We start from the raw sequence: 16,011 nt of genomic DNA, 5'->3' as shown, positions 1-16,011 counted from the left end.
TAACGCTAAATATTACCGCAGATATCCATTGACTTCATTTACCTAATTAGTAGATCAACAGCATACGTCTACCTAATAACTGGCGGTTCCAGGGGGGTTAAACTGCAATATCAATACTTTGCTCTTGAAGAAGAAGAAGAAGAAGAAGAAGGGGGAAAAACCAAACAAATAAAAATTCTAAATAAGCAATGAAACATACGAGTAAAGATCATAGGAATTTATCACGTACAAAATCAACTCACGACTAAGTAGTGTCAGTGGCAACATTAACGGTCTGTATTCAATGATGAAGTTTGTTTATTAGAAATACACAATGACTGACCAGTGTTTTACGTTCAAGGGTAATGTCTATCTGGTCAAAATGGGCCGCTTGTCAATATTAGAAATTGAATTGTGCGAAGTAGGGGTGGGGTGTCGTTCTCGGTTATCCACCACTAAAGTTAATAAACATCATAACATCATATGATGAAGGCATGCCTTTATATATATATATATATATATATATATATATATATATATATATATATAGTATTCAAAATGTTTATATTATATCTACATTTATTTTAACTTTCAATAAGTTACAATGATAGGTGAGTACATGTACCGCTGTTATAGGCATCACCAGAATTAATTTAGCTAGTGGCGGATCCAGGGGGTTATTATAAGAAGTAGGTATAAAATCGTTGTAACGGTACATGTACTTTGCTTTTTGAACACTGATAAATAAATCAGATAATCCTGATATATAAATGTCCGAAATCATAGAAATGTATCACAATACAAAATCGTTGACTAAGTAGTGTCAATGGATTGATTTAAGGTTTCATGTCCAACGAAGCGTAACGATTATGATTTACGAGGGTAGATTGTTAATTAATTGGGAGTACACAATGACTGAACAGTGCTTTACATTCAATAGTCGTGTATATCTGGTCATTAAGTGGCTGGGGAAATAATTAGTACTATGCGTGAGGGATGGGAATGGGACGGGGGATCCGACCATTCGCCACTGAAGTTATAATTTGAAAAATAAACATCGTATAGTTAAATTCTTTTGCGTATACAAGGTATTCAAAATATTAACGTCATCTATTTTATCATCCAATGAAATTAAAATGATAAGACTGTTGTAACCACACAACTTGTGTAACTAATTAGTGGCGGATCTCGGGGTTAATACATTTGTAAGTAGACCTAAAAATTTGCGATAACATTACTTTGCTTTATGAGTAAAATAGTCTACAATATTCATAAAACATTGATACACAAATGTCGAAAACCATAGAAGTTTATCACTATAAAATCGCTCGAGATGTTTAGAACACTTAGAGCCGAACTTCCCTAGAGTCGAGACGTCTGTTAACCGTTTATTCGGACACGCCTGTCAAAGTCTTTTCGACGCTTAAGGTAATGATAGCAATCGGAGAAAGTACTTTGACTTGAGAATGAATACGATTGTAGAAGGGAGGGAAAGATGGACCGAAGCATGCATTTTGTAAAACGATTCTTGTGTTGTTAAATAATCGAGAATCTTATTTGAGATGTCTGATTCGGTTCACTAAACAACTTAGCATCACCTAGCAGAGTTCATCTTTCACCGTAAGCACTTAACACTAATTTTAGAACATGTAAACAAGTTGTAAGCTAGGCCTATTCCGTAATTCAACAACATATCACAGGAACTTTTAATTTAATATGTAGTAATAATACTGCTACCCTTTATAAAACCACAAGGATGGTGGGTGACGATAATTTTAAGAACTTTTTTGAAACGAAGTTTTGAGTGAAGTATCAGCCCTTGTAGGTCCCCCCCCCCCCCCCCCCCCCCCCCCATAGCAGCTGATTAGGGGATGGTACGGTATATGGTATATACCCACACTATTATTAATACACTGACAAAATTAACGGTTCCTGTGAACATATTTTAACACCTGACGACATATGAAGGGTTGTGAATAGTGAATGTGAGCAACTGCATGTGAATGCACGGGCAATGGAAGTTGATGTAAATAGATACATGTAGTATCATGTGCATGTGTATATATTTATACATGCACATACTATATATTTACATTAACTTACAGTGCCCGTGTGTGAATGAGTATTTCATAGTGTTCTTGTCTGCTTGTTGCAATAATATAGTCCCGTCCAATTTTATATGAATATTTTTGTGCAAGGGTTATATGTATACAATTAAAATTGCATGGGGAAAAGTTTAGTAATGCAGAGCTCTAATATCCTTTATTATCTTTCATGTTTTTTAGACATTTATTCACAAACACATAGGCCTACACATAAGAGTTTATAATTACTATATATATTTAAAAATTAATGTCATGCCTTGGCTTTTAAGTACATTTTAAGAATCATGATAAACAACACTTTTTAAGATACAATTTTCTGTTTTATTGTTATATTCATGGAATAAAAATCCCATCCTGTGTTTTATTTGGGATATCTATTCCCATTCATGCTCAAATAGGATATTTACTGCCATTTCATGTTCATTATGGGACATTTCCTCCTATGGGACATTGTATCCCATATTAAGTTTAAATATGGGAGTTAAAATCCTATGGGAGAAATTATATTTTTTCTCCCATAGGATTTTTGGTGGGAGTGAAAATCCCCCAAGTGGGATTAAAAATCCCTCCAAAATCCCATGGGATTTTTTGATTTCAGGTGAAATATCTTAAAAACTACAATAGGTACAAGTGTAAATGTTGGTGCATGTCTTGTGAACATAAAATCCCATCTTTTTTTGTAAAGGGTTTATTTGTATCCTTAATAAAAGGGTTGGCGAAACTCCGGACTTTTGTCGTGTCCAGAGTTAAATGTCGCACTGTTTTAACCAATTTACTCCTTGTGGATTAGAAAGATGTGAGTTTCCGATTTACATGTTTGAGAATCCTTGATTGCTTTTACATGTAGCTAAAACATTTGGAGACTTGTAAGCATATAGTTCAGACATGACAAATAAATAGTTTGTTCACGGGATATCGGGAAAACTGTGACTCTTCAGTTATTTCACGCAGAGGAAACTCGGACGAATGTTTAAATGGTACCATAGAAGTAAAATCATGTTAAGCGTTGTGCACTTGTCCGTTTCATGAAGATTACAAGAGCCTAAGATTTCCAAGTTTAGATTACAAAGTATGTTAATGAAAGGTGAAGATAACGAAATCAACAGCGATCGGTCTCATATAATTATGTAACTCCTACAAGCAACACAAAATAGAGAGATGGGCAAACACGGACCCCTGGACACACCAGAGGTGGGATCAGGTGCCTAGGAAGAGTAAGCATCTCCTGTCGACCGGTCACCCGCCACGAGCCCTATATTTTGACCAGGTGAACGGAGCCATTCGTAGTTAAAATTAGGGTTCCAAGAACGACCTAACAATCGGTATGAAACACGTTACAGTAAAAAGGGTTTTAAAAATTTTGAAATGGCTCAGTTATTGCAGCTTATGTTAGACCACAGGGTTTACAAACTCGTGTATATAGTATAATATGAATAAAGGGAATAACAAGCTGCGGTTAAATTCTTGGTTGCTCGCTTCAAACTCTCACAAATTCCGTATTAATCGTGATGATGTATTAAAAGTTTTCCCAGTCAAATACCAGAATATTGTTCTGATTTGCTATATATGAATCGTTTACCTGACTTCACGGAAACTTTAAAAAAAGTCCCAACTTCCGAGAATTAGGTCGCCGTCGTTAACTCTTAACCATTTTCTCCATGCATTTTCCCTTCATTACGGTGGATTCTATGTATCCATTGCAGTCCATCTTACAATTACCTTCTACACTATAGCTAGTTGTGGTCACCCTCACAATATTTGAATAAATGCTGATCGTCCGTCTCGGCATCTCAGATTCGTTTTCATCACCTATTCGCCAACAAGTTCAAACATATTTAAACTATAAATTTCCGGTGAAGTTCCGCAGCAAAAGTAGTAATATTGTCCAATTGTCTTGCACCTTTTAAACTTGAGTTATTTAGTGCTGAACACCCATAATGAAGTTTAAATATGGTTGACTCGTTTGAACTTGAACAAATATGAAACTATATCGATTATTTTGACTTTGTTAAAAGTCGCAGTGATATTGTGTTTCATTTTGACTTTGTGAAATTTGATTCTTCAGGGTGCTGTAGTCTCACTATTGTTCTGTTTCTTCAACAACGAGGTGAGTGGACGTACTAGTAGTCAACATATACATATAATATCTCGAAAAATCCATCGTCATCGAAAGCAAGTTTTATTTTAACTTGCCTAGATGGTCGAGTTGTCTAGCGCGCTACTAGGAGATTTAGTTCCGCAAGTCGTGAGTCCAACTCCCAGATAGGGGCGAAGTGAATATCTAAATAGTGATTATTTATGTGGCAGTTATGTTTATTTAGAATATCATTGCTAATTCGGTTATATATATATATATATATAGAGAGAGAGAGAGAGAGAGAGAGAAAGAGAGAGAGAGATGAAATAAGTCCTTGGTATTGGTGAAATATAGCGAAAAATCAGTCTAAGATTTCACATTTATTAAAGGCTTCTAAATCAAAGATTCAATCGACAAAATTGTTATCAATAACGTTTGACAAGAAAAGACAAAATGATAAGCATATGAAGTGACCGGAAATTGTTCTGTCGAGATGCATGCTACATTTTTGTCTATTGTTGTCTTGTATCATTTCTCTCATTTCGCAGGTACATGGATACATCCTGGCTGGCAGGTGCCCGCTCCAAATATGGTCAACATGTTGTCATAGAAACACCAAAAAACACAGACGTTCGGGTTTTCATTCACAGTGTTCTTCCTTTATTGAAAGTAGATGAATGAAGAAGAAAAAATAACTTCGAAAGACGACACATTAACTTAATGGTTGGCTTTGAACACCCCTGTGTTCCATGTTTAAAAATAAAGCACGCAAGTGTAGTTTACGAATATAATGTCATCCTTATAACGAAGGTGAACTGATCGCTCGTTATGTTTTCGGCTGAAATGAATTGAGAGTTGTTGTTTGAATATTAGAGAAATTAGAACTCATCGGTACAGAAGAAAACTGTGTGGTTGTCTGGTTCCTATTGCGTGGTTTCGTCCGTTTCCAACAAAAACAAAGATATTGTCGGACTCGCGGAGACAAGAAGGCGTAGAACACGGGGTTGATACAGTTGTTTAACTGGAGGAGAAGAGAGCTTACTGTCATAGCCACATAAGGGGGGTTATAGAGGTCAAACGCGTGCAGCATCGCCAATACGTGCCATGGCAACAGGAACAGAAAGAATGCTAACACTACCATGACGACCACCATCTCCATCTTGCGTACTGATGAGCTAGTCTTTTGGAATGTATTCCTTTTGAGGGTTGTTAGCTTCAAAGTGTGAAATATTACCATGACACTAAGAGGCGAGAGATACGATATCAGAAATTCCAAGGGCTTGTTGACTTTCGCTCCTAAGTTGGTTTCTTGGTTTTTTAAGACTCCTATCCCAAGCGAGACGATAAACACTGCAGAAATCGTCAAGGTGACGCGTCTTCTTGTGAGTAGAATGTTGGATTTTAGTGGATAGGAAATGATGATGTAGCGAACAACTGACAAAACAGCAATGAAGAATCCAGAGGCAATGTATGCTGCTGACATTAGTCCAGATAAGTATATGTTAATGAAATCGTAAAGTACTTTATCTACACATACCTTGTAATTTCGATAGTCCTTTTTATTTATGTAAGCATTATAGGAAAGACCCCAAACTACCGTGCCCATGCAATAAAGGCAATCCGAAAGAGCAATAACAGCTATTACCGCAAACGTTTTGCTGTGTAATTCCTTCTTCAAGACAATAATGAAAAATGTGAATCCGTTTCCAAGAAAACCAAACGTTGTCATGGCGATTTTAAACCACTCAATTGCTGGAGGGTTCCAAGTGCAAACGATGGGGTCCTCTGACGTCATGTTTTGAGGTACGGGGTTGGATATATTAAGAAAGACCAGGGTAATGTTAGGAAAACTTGTCACATTTTCAGAGACGAAGGACATTTTGATGTAATTAATTCTCTCCTCAAATGAAATTGCAAAAAAACCCTTTGAATCTTGACCACAGATTAAAGCTTGGTAATAAGATGTTACGACGTTGAATAAATGAAATAAACGTTATGACTGAATATATAGCATGAGGTGTTCGAAATGACGAAATTGAAATCAGATAATGACTACCCATTTATTAATGAGGAATTAAATGGACACATTAATATACTAATGACAAGCCAATATCATCAACGACTGGAAGATAATGGATAGAAGGCAGATTAATGTAAACCCCCAAAGTGAACATGTGTACCTTGCATCAATATCGGGTATGCACCAATGGCAATTAATTCAAACAACACTTTCATATGATATGTACGAGGCAGCAGACAGACCCAATCGTGCGTGAACATGCGGAGAAAGAAGACGATGTCGTACATGAACAGCTCTATATAACAAGAGGCTTACAGACCGTATCGGTCACGTGAGTACTAGTTAACAGTATCACTACTCCCAAGGGCCATGAAATGCAGGGGAAAATCCCTGAAACCAAACCCTTACCCCCAAGGATAATGAAATTTACAATTTTGGTAATAAAAGGACTACCTACTCCTTCTAAATATCCAATAATGACCGCATTTTATGAAAGAGTTCGAAGGAATATTTTGCATACCGACCCTACAAAGCAAGTTACGGGCAAACCGGTGGCCCGGCGTTGAGCGCTGGTACCGAAGATTCCAAACTATGAACAGACCATCCATTTGAGGTTGAACGAGTTTACAAGTTTGTCTGTTTTAATACCGTATACCGTTTCCCGGAGATTGCATCTGGTTATTAGTGGGGTTTTTTAAGGTAGTCCTGGACTACCCCCCCCCCCCCCACCCTGTGTATAGAGTTGGAGTGGGCACCAAGGCTGTACGACATGAATGACCCAAAGCTAGAAAACACTATTTTGATAACACTTGCAATCCGGTATGCAGAATTCCCTCTCTAGATGACAAAAGCGCAGATATTGATATGATATTCCTCCATACTAGGTTGGGTGGTTCGTTGATTGTTTTACTCATATATTGAGACGTCACTAGTTGTAGACGAAGTACCTCAAATTTAGACCTATGCTTAGCGCTTACGGCCGTAGTGCTCAGTGAGGGTTCTTTATCGTGCCAACGCCTGTCACGACACGGAACCTCCATTGTTAAGGTTATATCAGAAAGACCCGTGATTCTTACTTCTAAATGCTGAGCGTTTGGTGAAGGAGCAGTCACTACTAATGTTTACATATAGCTAACCTTCACATTCTTAAAATATAAGAATGGGCAGCTATTGTTTACATGCTACTGACAAACAAGTTGATGGTACAGGGGTTTCTACAGTCTCGATTGAAGTCAGCATTTCGCAAATTCTGTGGTCGTTATAACGATCTAGTTCGTCAATACAACCTCGCATTGGGTAAAATGCTGTCTGACGTGTTTCATACCGATTGTTAAGCCGTTCTTGGCACACTGATTTTGACTGCGGATAACTCCGTTTACCTGATCAAGATATAGGGCTCACGGCGGTGTGACCGGTCAACAGGGGATGCTTACTCCTCCTAGGCACCTGATCCCACCTCTGGTGTGTCCAGGGGTCCGTGTTTGCCCAACTATCTATTTTGTATTGCATATAGGAGTTATGAGATTGATCACTGTTCCTTATCTTCACCTTGCATGCATACTTTTAATTTAATTCACTTGCATGTAAAACTTATACGTGTACGGTACCAATTTTGATGCACCAGATGCGCATTTCGACAGATAATGTCTCTCCAGTGATGCTCAACCGAAATTTTTGAAATCCGAAATAACAATAAACTAGTAAGAGCTATTTTAGGGGAAAACAGAGTGCCAAAAAGTGGAGTCAAATTCGTCTAAGGATAAGAGCTATGCATGGGGGAGATAACCCTCTAATGATTTCCACCCTGCAATTAACCCAACCAAATCATTGTAAGTCCCGAGGTACACTGGACTAATTGCGAAATCAAAACGCGGAGAAAAATCATCTTGATCTACCTGTTGATAGTTAATATAAGTTTAATAAAATGACCTTGAGACAGAGGGTCGCAGAAGCAAAGATTTTCTCGAGGAAGTCACTTGTAGCTTTGCTTAGGTAACATGCACTCCTACCAAATACTAAATCAAATTGATCTTGACCTCGATCATTTCTTGGAACCACGTTTTATATTGGCATGGCGCACCATTCATAAATGGCCTTAAGATTGACAAAATTTAAGTAAAAATCAACAACAAAATAAAAATCAAGAATTGTTTTTTTAAGAATTGGGAGGGGATATTCATTTTTCTATAATATCAATATGTACTGGTAGGACGGAACACATCAATATGAGTGAAAATTCTGCAGATTGGGATAATTCGTACCCCATTTTAGTATGACCCTGGGTCACCCTATTTTCTACACAGTTTACTACGCTATAAAAATAGTCCAACATAAAAGTGAAAGTACAATGCATTCACTGTATATTGCACACTACCAAAGGAAAATGAATATTGAGCAAGTCATTATTGATCATTTACATGTCATCATTTCTAAGCAAAATATAGCCTAATTTTGAAAATGATAATTCACTGTTATCTGCATCCCCCAGATTTTCCCAAATACGAGAATATGATATAAACCTAGCTTATAATAAATACAATGCAGTGAAATTGAACATGGAATATCATCATTTTATTTATTTGTAATTTATTTACAGATAATTATAAGATAATGTTGCACCTAGAAGGTGGTCTCTGGTCACCTATTGGTTTCATACATGATAATTATGTTACTGTGGATTATACAATGTATTTTATGATGCTGCAGCAGTGTCAAGGTCAAATGTTTAGCTCACCCGAGCTAAAGAATAAAATGAGCTTTTTTTTTTTTATCATTTGTCTATCCGTTTGTAAATCTTCTTATCTACTGGGCATATTTTCACCAAACCTAAGTAGGTGTTGTCCAAATTTATGTTCAGATGGTACTGGGTATTTTGTCTAAATTATGTCATTGTTTGACTTTGTAATTGTTCATTAGAATTGTTGTAAATAGAAAATATAACATATACATGTATAAGGCGTGTCTGTAAGATGTGTACAAGAGATAACGGCGGGAAGTATAGATTTCGGACATAGAATGAGATTGGTCATGTGGTCACTCTACCTGTTGCATGGCTATGTATTTGAAATAGAAGTAAACATATAAACAAAGGTGACCTAAGGTCATCCATACACTGAGATGTCGGTTACATTTCTATAATTTTTTCAATGGTGACCAGAGGTAACCCTTGCATGACCAGAGGAAACCCTATTATGACAATTGTATAAAAAGGGTGACCAGAAAAAAAAAACACCTTTTATGACAATTACATCAAAGGGTGACCAAAGGTAACCCTTATATAACATTTACATCATTGGTGACCAGAGGTAATTCTTACATGTATAATGTATATGACCATTACATCAATGGGTGACCAGAGGGAACCTTATATGATATTTACATCATTGAGTGACCAGAGGTAACCCTTATATGTCATTTACATCGTTGGATGATCAGAGGTAACCCTTGTATGACATTTACATCAATTGGTGACCAGAGGTAACCTTTATATGACATTTTACATCAATTGGTGACCAGAGGTAACCTTTATATGACATTTTACATCAATTGGTGACCAGAGGAAACCCCTATACATCAATGGGTGACCAGAGGTATTCTCGAAGGGACTAATGACATCCTTCGTAACAAAATTAATCAAAATAAAGAATCTCTCGTATACAATTCAATACTAAAGAACATTTTTACAATACAAACGGAAGTTATACAATACAAATCAAAAATATATGAAACATATGGACAATATAGAATACAAATGGAAAAATATACAATATTAATAGAAAATATATAATACAAATGAAAAAAAAAAATACAATACATATTAAAAAGTATAGCATACAGAAATGCAAAATTATAAAATACAAATGAAAATTTATACAATTCAAATGATTGATTGCTTGATTGTATATTGTTTAAAATCCCTCTCAAGAATTTTTCAATCATATGGAGACGTCATCATTGCTGGTGAAGGGCTGTAAAAATTAGGCCTATGCTCGGCGCTTTCCGCCTTTGAGCAGGGAGGGATCTTTATCGTGCCACACCTGCTTTGATATACAGGTCCTCGGTTTTTGCGGTCTCATCCGAAGGACCGCCCCATTCAGTCGCCTCTTACAACAAGCAAGGGGTACTGAGGACTTATTCTAACGCGGATCCCCACAGATAGAAGGAAATATAAGAAATGATCACAGGGATTCAAGTTAATAACACTTGATTGACAATCTTATCTTTAACTGTCTGTTATCACAGGCACTCGACGTTTTAAATATCCATAATTTAAAAAATTGTCGTACTATAAACAAACTTTTTTATATAGATATTCTAAAACGTCGAGTGCCTGTGTCTGTTAATTATATGATCACAGGAACCTAACCTTAAAGCACTCGATTGACGAGCCTTTCTTTATCGGTTATAGATGTGATCAGTAAGTGATTCTGTATTTGACGTCATAAATAGTCGTTTGATTAATCAACTGAAATAAGTCAACACATTTTAAAACACTCTCCCACGCTTCCATGCAGTAATGTGTTGCTGAGATCCTTTTACCAATATCACAATAAGATCATACTTGAAACGGGATATCTTCCAACCTCTATCCGAAGTCCTGCAAAGTTAATTAGTTTTGACCGACGATGACAACCCTCCCCAATAATTAAGATAATTTGTTTTGGGTTTGGGAATAGTTTCTTCTTACAAAAAGCAATTTTCTTTCATTTCAATGATTTTAATAAATTTATAAGGACGTCTGCATTTTGTTGTTCTACAGACAGGTTTTACACAATTTAATGATAAAATGTCAATGATCGATTGTATTAGCTATCGATTGTACCAATGACGTGTCTGTAACGTACTTGCCTGCTGAAAATTGCATAATCTTCTTCGAAACTACAAAATATTCAATTTCTATTTAGAGTTCCCGTTCCGAACACTCATGTAGATATATACGTGAATGTAAGGAACAATAACTCTTAAGTAGTCTAAATGACAATGTTGGAGCGAAACGACAGTACACCGCCAAATACGGAAATATTTTTTCCGCCCAAAAGCCTTGTATTTATTTTGCAAAGTTGATATCCTGTCAAAATGAGTGCTCCAACTGTGAGTCGAAGTAAAAGAATAATTAAACCTCCAAGAAACATTAGCCCGGAAACAACCCCGACAAAACGGAAGAAGGTCGTTCCTGCGACCACCGAACCTGCAGCAAAGGTATGGCATTTGGTATCTGGGTAAAGCCTAGCTTCTCAGGCTTGTGACAAAACACTCTCAATCACAATGCCCATGTAGGTGTATGAATTTTACTCCTCCTATCTTTCTCCAGCTCTATCTCTCTCTCGATCGAGAGAGAGAGAGAGAGAGAGAGATTATCCACTTATTCAGACACAGGTTTGTCCAGGGCTTTGTTTCATAGAACATATAAAAGTTCTCGAATTCATTGACTGAGGGTGAATTTAAAAGAATTTATTAGATCTATATGCTCCTATGGCATTTGTCTATCGGCATGACCGTGTTTGAGAGCAAAGCAAACAGTATTAGCATTAGTATCTATACCCATAACAAGAAGTTAGCATCTTCATGTGAGGACAGAGCCCTAACAAAGCATCCTAACACCTTGTTTCACGACTTTAGACATTTGAAACGCCTATTCATTGAAATATAACACAATTGATGTAAACAGTGCATTGTCACATCATATTCAGCATCAGTGTTTAGCAAATAGAACAAACATAGGAGGCATATTACAATAACGTTAATTGAGGAGTGATTATATATATGATTAAGAAAATATAGTTTACATACATTTGAGAATTTTATGTAACATCTCAGGATGTGAACATGGGTACATGAGATTCAAAATTGAGAAATACATCCCCTCGTGGTTGCATTCGAATCTATGCCATTTTGACCAAAATTTTCAAGTTCGATTTATAAATATGATTTAATTTTTCATCAGTTTTCTATATTTTCCTTCTAAACATGTATAATATATACATTTTACCTATAGGGAGAGCTCTCTATTAATAATTATTCAAAGTCATGTCCCATGACAGCATTTCTTGCAATGGAAAACCCACTTTTCCCTTATTAGTGCTATCAACTACCTGAGGGTACTGACCTGAATATTATAACTTCCTTAGTTCTCAATGGGTCATCCCATTTCAGTAATTAAAAGCCACATCAGCCATTTATATAATTATCAGGGATACAGAGTGAGAAATGGGGTTTTCACCCCTAGATGATGGCCAAGGGACATCTTTCTGTTATTAAACAGTTATCGATATCTCAATGGCTTGATCTGCATTAGCAATGTTTCAATAATTGATTGTCACTAAAATCCCTCCACATTTCATCATTCGATAGCGTTTTTGATAATCGATCATTTTCAGCCATGTGTAACATTACATAGAACTCGTTTTTAATCATTTAAAATAGACTGCTATGTAGTGATAGAAATATATTGTGTGATATTTTAGAGATTTTTGATAATTTTAATTCCGACTATGAAGTATACAACACTCAGTGACATAAAATTCAAATGTTCATTACAGCAAAAGACAATAGAGCCACAGATTACAGTGAAAGCAGAGGTAAAAGTAGAGGTAGCCATCGAGACGGAGGAAGTGGTCATCGATAACCAGGAGAAACTGTCCACAGAGACCCAAGACAAAATACCCATATTCAAAGACCCTACCTTTGTTGTAAGTATTGTTTAGTACTGTAGAGACTGGGGCACATCCTTCTACACAACGTGAATCATTCCATTGATTCATGTTACCATTCTCAAATTGTTCCTTTCAAGCCCAAAACATTCTGCCTAAACCATTCAGCATTCTGGGCTCGCTTTTTCGAAAGCTGGTTAACTTTAACACAGCGTTAACTCGGTGTTAAGTTCTGTGTTTAAAGTTAACCATGTGATTAACTGTGTTTATACGCCTGTCGAAGACAGGACATACTATGGTATGGTGTTGTCTGTCTGGACCTTGTGGGCAGGATACAGACCGAACCGTAAGCTCCAGGATATTACAACTTGGTATATTTGATCACCACGATGAGAGGAAGATGGCTCTTGTTTTTCAAGGTCAGAAGTCAAAGGTCAAGGTCGTGGTATCACTTGGTAGGAAAACCTTGTGGGAAGGATATAAACTAGATTGACCCAAGCTTATGTACCTTTGTTTGTTGAATGCAGTCTTTGTGATTCTGGTGTACTGTGTTTTAGCACTCGACCAAAGGAAATGCCGGGAGTAAGAAATCAAGAGTGTGGAAAAATCTGAAACAAATTGTGGCAGCTGAAAAACTGTTACCATGGAAACCTGATGATGTGCCATGTAAGACATTTGAAAGGATTTACTTGTTTATATACATCTATATAATCCAGAAATAAGTAAAGAGAATTCTACACAAGTAGTAGTATAATTAAAATATCACATAGCCAATTGAGTATACGCGACTAGTTTCTTCAATTCTTCAGGAGTACTTATATATACCATGTATGGACTTTTTGATACTCATGCATGTGTGGACTACATGAGATATACATATAAGTAGTTTTAGTGAATTTATTTGCATACATGTAATAAGTGATATGCACATGTACCAATAATTTTTGGCAGATGGCTCTATTGATGCACCACCCTCCTTTAAACCAGCTAAGAAATATTCTGATATATCTGGCCTTCAAGTGAGTAAAAACTCAACATTTGTTTATTTCTCTGTCGACATTGACTAAATATGACAAGGCACACAGTGCTCTAGGATATCATAAACTTTTTATGAGAAAATATTCTTAATGTATATCAAAATAATTTTATAACAATTTGAATTTCGATATAAGTGATTGGACTGATTGGAATTTGACGATAGTGACAATTCTGAATTTCTTATAGGCCTTCTACAGAGATCCAGAGACAAAACTAAGATATGCAACAGGAGAGGAATTTTCCCGGATCCGTGTGATGACCAGTGATGTGGTATCTGGATGTCTGGCTCTCCGACGAGCGAACACTGTAGTACCCTGATGGTGGGTAATCGCAGCATGGCAAGAAAAGAACAAAACATGCGGGCAGGGATTAATATGGACCACTAAACGGATTTGTATATCAAAGGCATTAAATGTGTATGCCCTGGAGATTTCCAATCAAAAGATGGTTGATCAGAAGAAAACATTTTCCCTGTTTATTGATTGGTATGTTTCGTTGCATGGAGCAGAGATCCAGATGAATATGTTTAAGAGTGTGGAGTGGAAACTTAGCTGTATGGAAATCTAGATGGATACTATTAGGAGTGAATGGACAGAAATTTACATTCATATGATTCACTGCAGTATATTAAACAGAAGTCCGAGTGGATATGTTTCAAAAATCCAAATGGCTGTGTTTTACTGCACAATATTGGATATAAATCCAGATGGATATGTTTTACTCTAGAATATGCAACAGAAATCCAGATGGATATCTTTGACTGCAGTATATTGAATAGAAATCCAAATGACTATGTTTCACTGCAGTATATTAAACATACATCCAGATGGCTGTGTTTTACTGCACAATATTGGATATAAATCCAGATGGATATGTTTTACTGCAGAATATGGAACAGAAATCCAGATGGATATCTTTGACTGCAGTATATTAAACATACATCCAGATGGATACACTTTCTATTGTGTATGAACTATAGCATGGAAGAACTGGTTTCTATTATTTGTTATAAACATTTTAATACTTTACACATGTCTAATTTGTGTAGTTTTGGTATTTTTGTTTCAGCTGGGTATTATTTCTGTCACCTGAGTTTATTAAATCTAAACTACCCATGAGATTGTGTGCGGTATATGTTCAAACAACTTGGAATTTGTTATCGTCAATTTATTTGATGCTGCAACTATTGAATTAAGATCTCTTCAAATAATTAATGATATCTTCACTTCTGAATGATGTCAATGTCTTTCGATGGGGAATTCATGCTTCATACGAGGGGCTTAATTAAACGAGCCAATACATACATGTAATATTTTAGTGTAATGAGCCACCTTTACGCAACAGTCAAAATAAAAAATTGAAGACCTAGTGAAGGTTTGATTTTAATCGGACTGCATGCGATATACAGATATTTGGGACTTTGTGTCTTATCTAGGTTTTCGGAATTTTTCCTTTATGCTTTAACTAAGTAATGAGATATTTGACTTGTGGTTACTTATGTAGGAATTACAGATGGAGTTTTACTTTTGTTGTGGTTGACATAATCTAACAAAGATTGTAAACCATGCTTTTCGTAGTTGAATGTTGAATGAACTGCCGCGGTGGCGGAAGGTCGGGGTTCAAATCCCGGCCGCGACAGACCTAAGTCGTTAAAACAGGTTAGTGAGAGTTCCATCGCCAAACGCTCGGTATTAGGTGTGAATGTCAAGGGTCCTCAGAAATGACCTTAAAAACGGATGTCCCGTGTCACAGTAGGCGTGGTACGCTAAAGGGCCCAATGGCCGTAAGCGCCGAGCATAGGCCTTAATTTTGAAGCGGTGACGTCTCCACATGAGTGAAAAATTCTCGAGAGGGACGTTAAACTAGATGTAATCAATTAATCAATCCTAGTTAAATGAACTTCTTCAAGTTTTGTTTTCCCGAGCCTTTCCTTAATTGATTTTGAAAGCTGGACTTTAGTATGTGCTTATATTAGTTTACAGTTTCTGGTTTGTGATAGTGGGCTGATTTTTACGAGATTTATGGAACTTTGTTCCCAATGTAGTTTTCCGTATTTTTTTCTCTCTCTACAACCAGGAATCTGAAATTTGAGATATAGTTATCGAATGAGTGGATACAAGTTAAGTTTCACTTTTGCAATAA

The 16,011-nt window shown here is 36.4% G+C and overlaps 3 protein-coding genes across 3 annotated transcripts in view; 2 read left to right on the top strand and 1 right to left on the bottom strand.

The window, feature by feature from the left end:
* Positions 1-4,926, top strand: part of LOC125665692 (calcitonin gene-related peptide type 1 receptor-like) — a 36,354-nt gene extending 31,428 nt beyond the window's left edge. Inside the window, exons 10-11 of the mRNA XM_048898458.2 lie at positions 4,150-4,191; positions 4,710-4,926. Coding sequence (XP_048754415.2) covers positions 4,150-4,191; positions 4,710-4,838 — 171 coding nt within the window. The 3' untranslated portion in view covers positions 4,839-4,926. The remainder of the gene's footprint in view (positions 1-4,149; positions 4,192-4,709) is intronic.
* Positions 4,927-4,987: 61 nt separating this feature from the next.
* On the bottom strand, positions 4,988-6,077 carry LOC125665336 (C-C chemokine receptor type 5-like). Its single transcript, XM_048897983.2, has one exon. It carries the CDS (start codon positions 6,038-6,040, stop codon positions 4,988-4,990), a length of 1,053 nt encoding a protein of 350 aa, XP_048753940.2. The 5' UTR covers positions 6,041-6,077.
* A 5,141-nt stretch (positions 6,078-11,218) lies between these two features.
* LOC125665690 (INO80 complex subunit C-like) lies at positions 11,219-15,017 on the top strand. The gene is made up of 5 exons (XM_048898456.2): positions 11,219-11,380; positions 12,721-12,870; positions 13,389-13,497; positions 13,783-13,850; positions 14,056-15,017. The coding sequence occupies exons 1-5, from the start codon at positions 11,258-11,260 to the stop codon at positions 14,185-14,187; spliced, it is 582 nt and encodes a 193-aa protein (XP_048754413.1). The 5' UTR covers positions 11,219-11,257; the 3' UTR covers positions 14,188-15,017.
* Positions 15,018-16,011: the final 994 nt, after the last annotated feature.

This window comes from Ostrea edulis, chromosome 10 (genome assembly GCF_947568905.1).
Source record: "Ostrea edulis chromosome 10, xbOstEdul1.1, whole genome shotgun sequence".
Lineage (NCBI taxonomy): Eukaryota > Metazoa > Mollusca > Bivalvia > Ostreida > Ostreidae > Ostrea > Ostrea edulis.
Note: the sequence above shows the minus strand (reverse complement) of the source record. Positions and strands in the feature narration are given on the sequence as shown.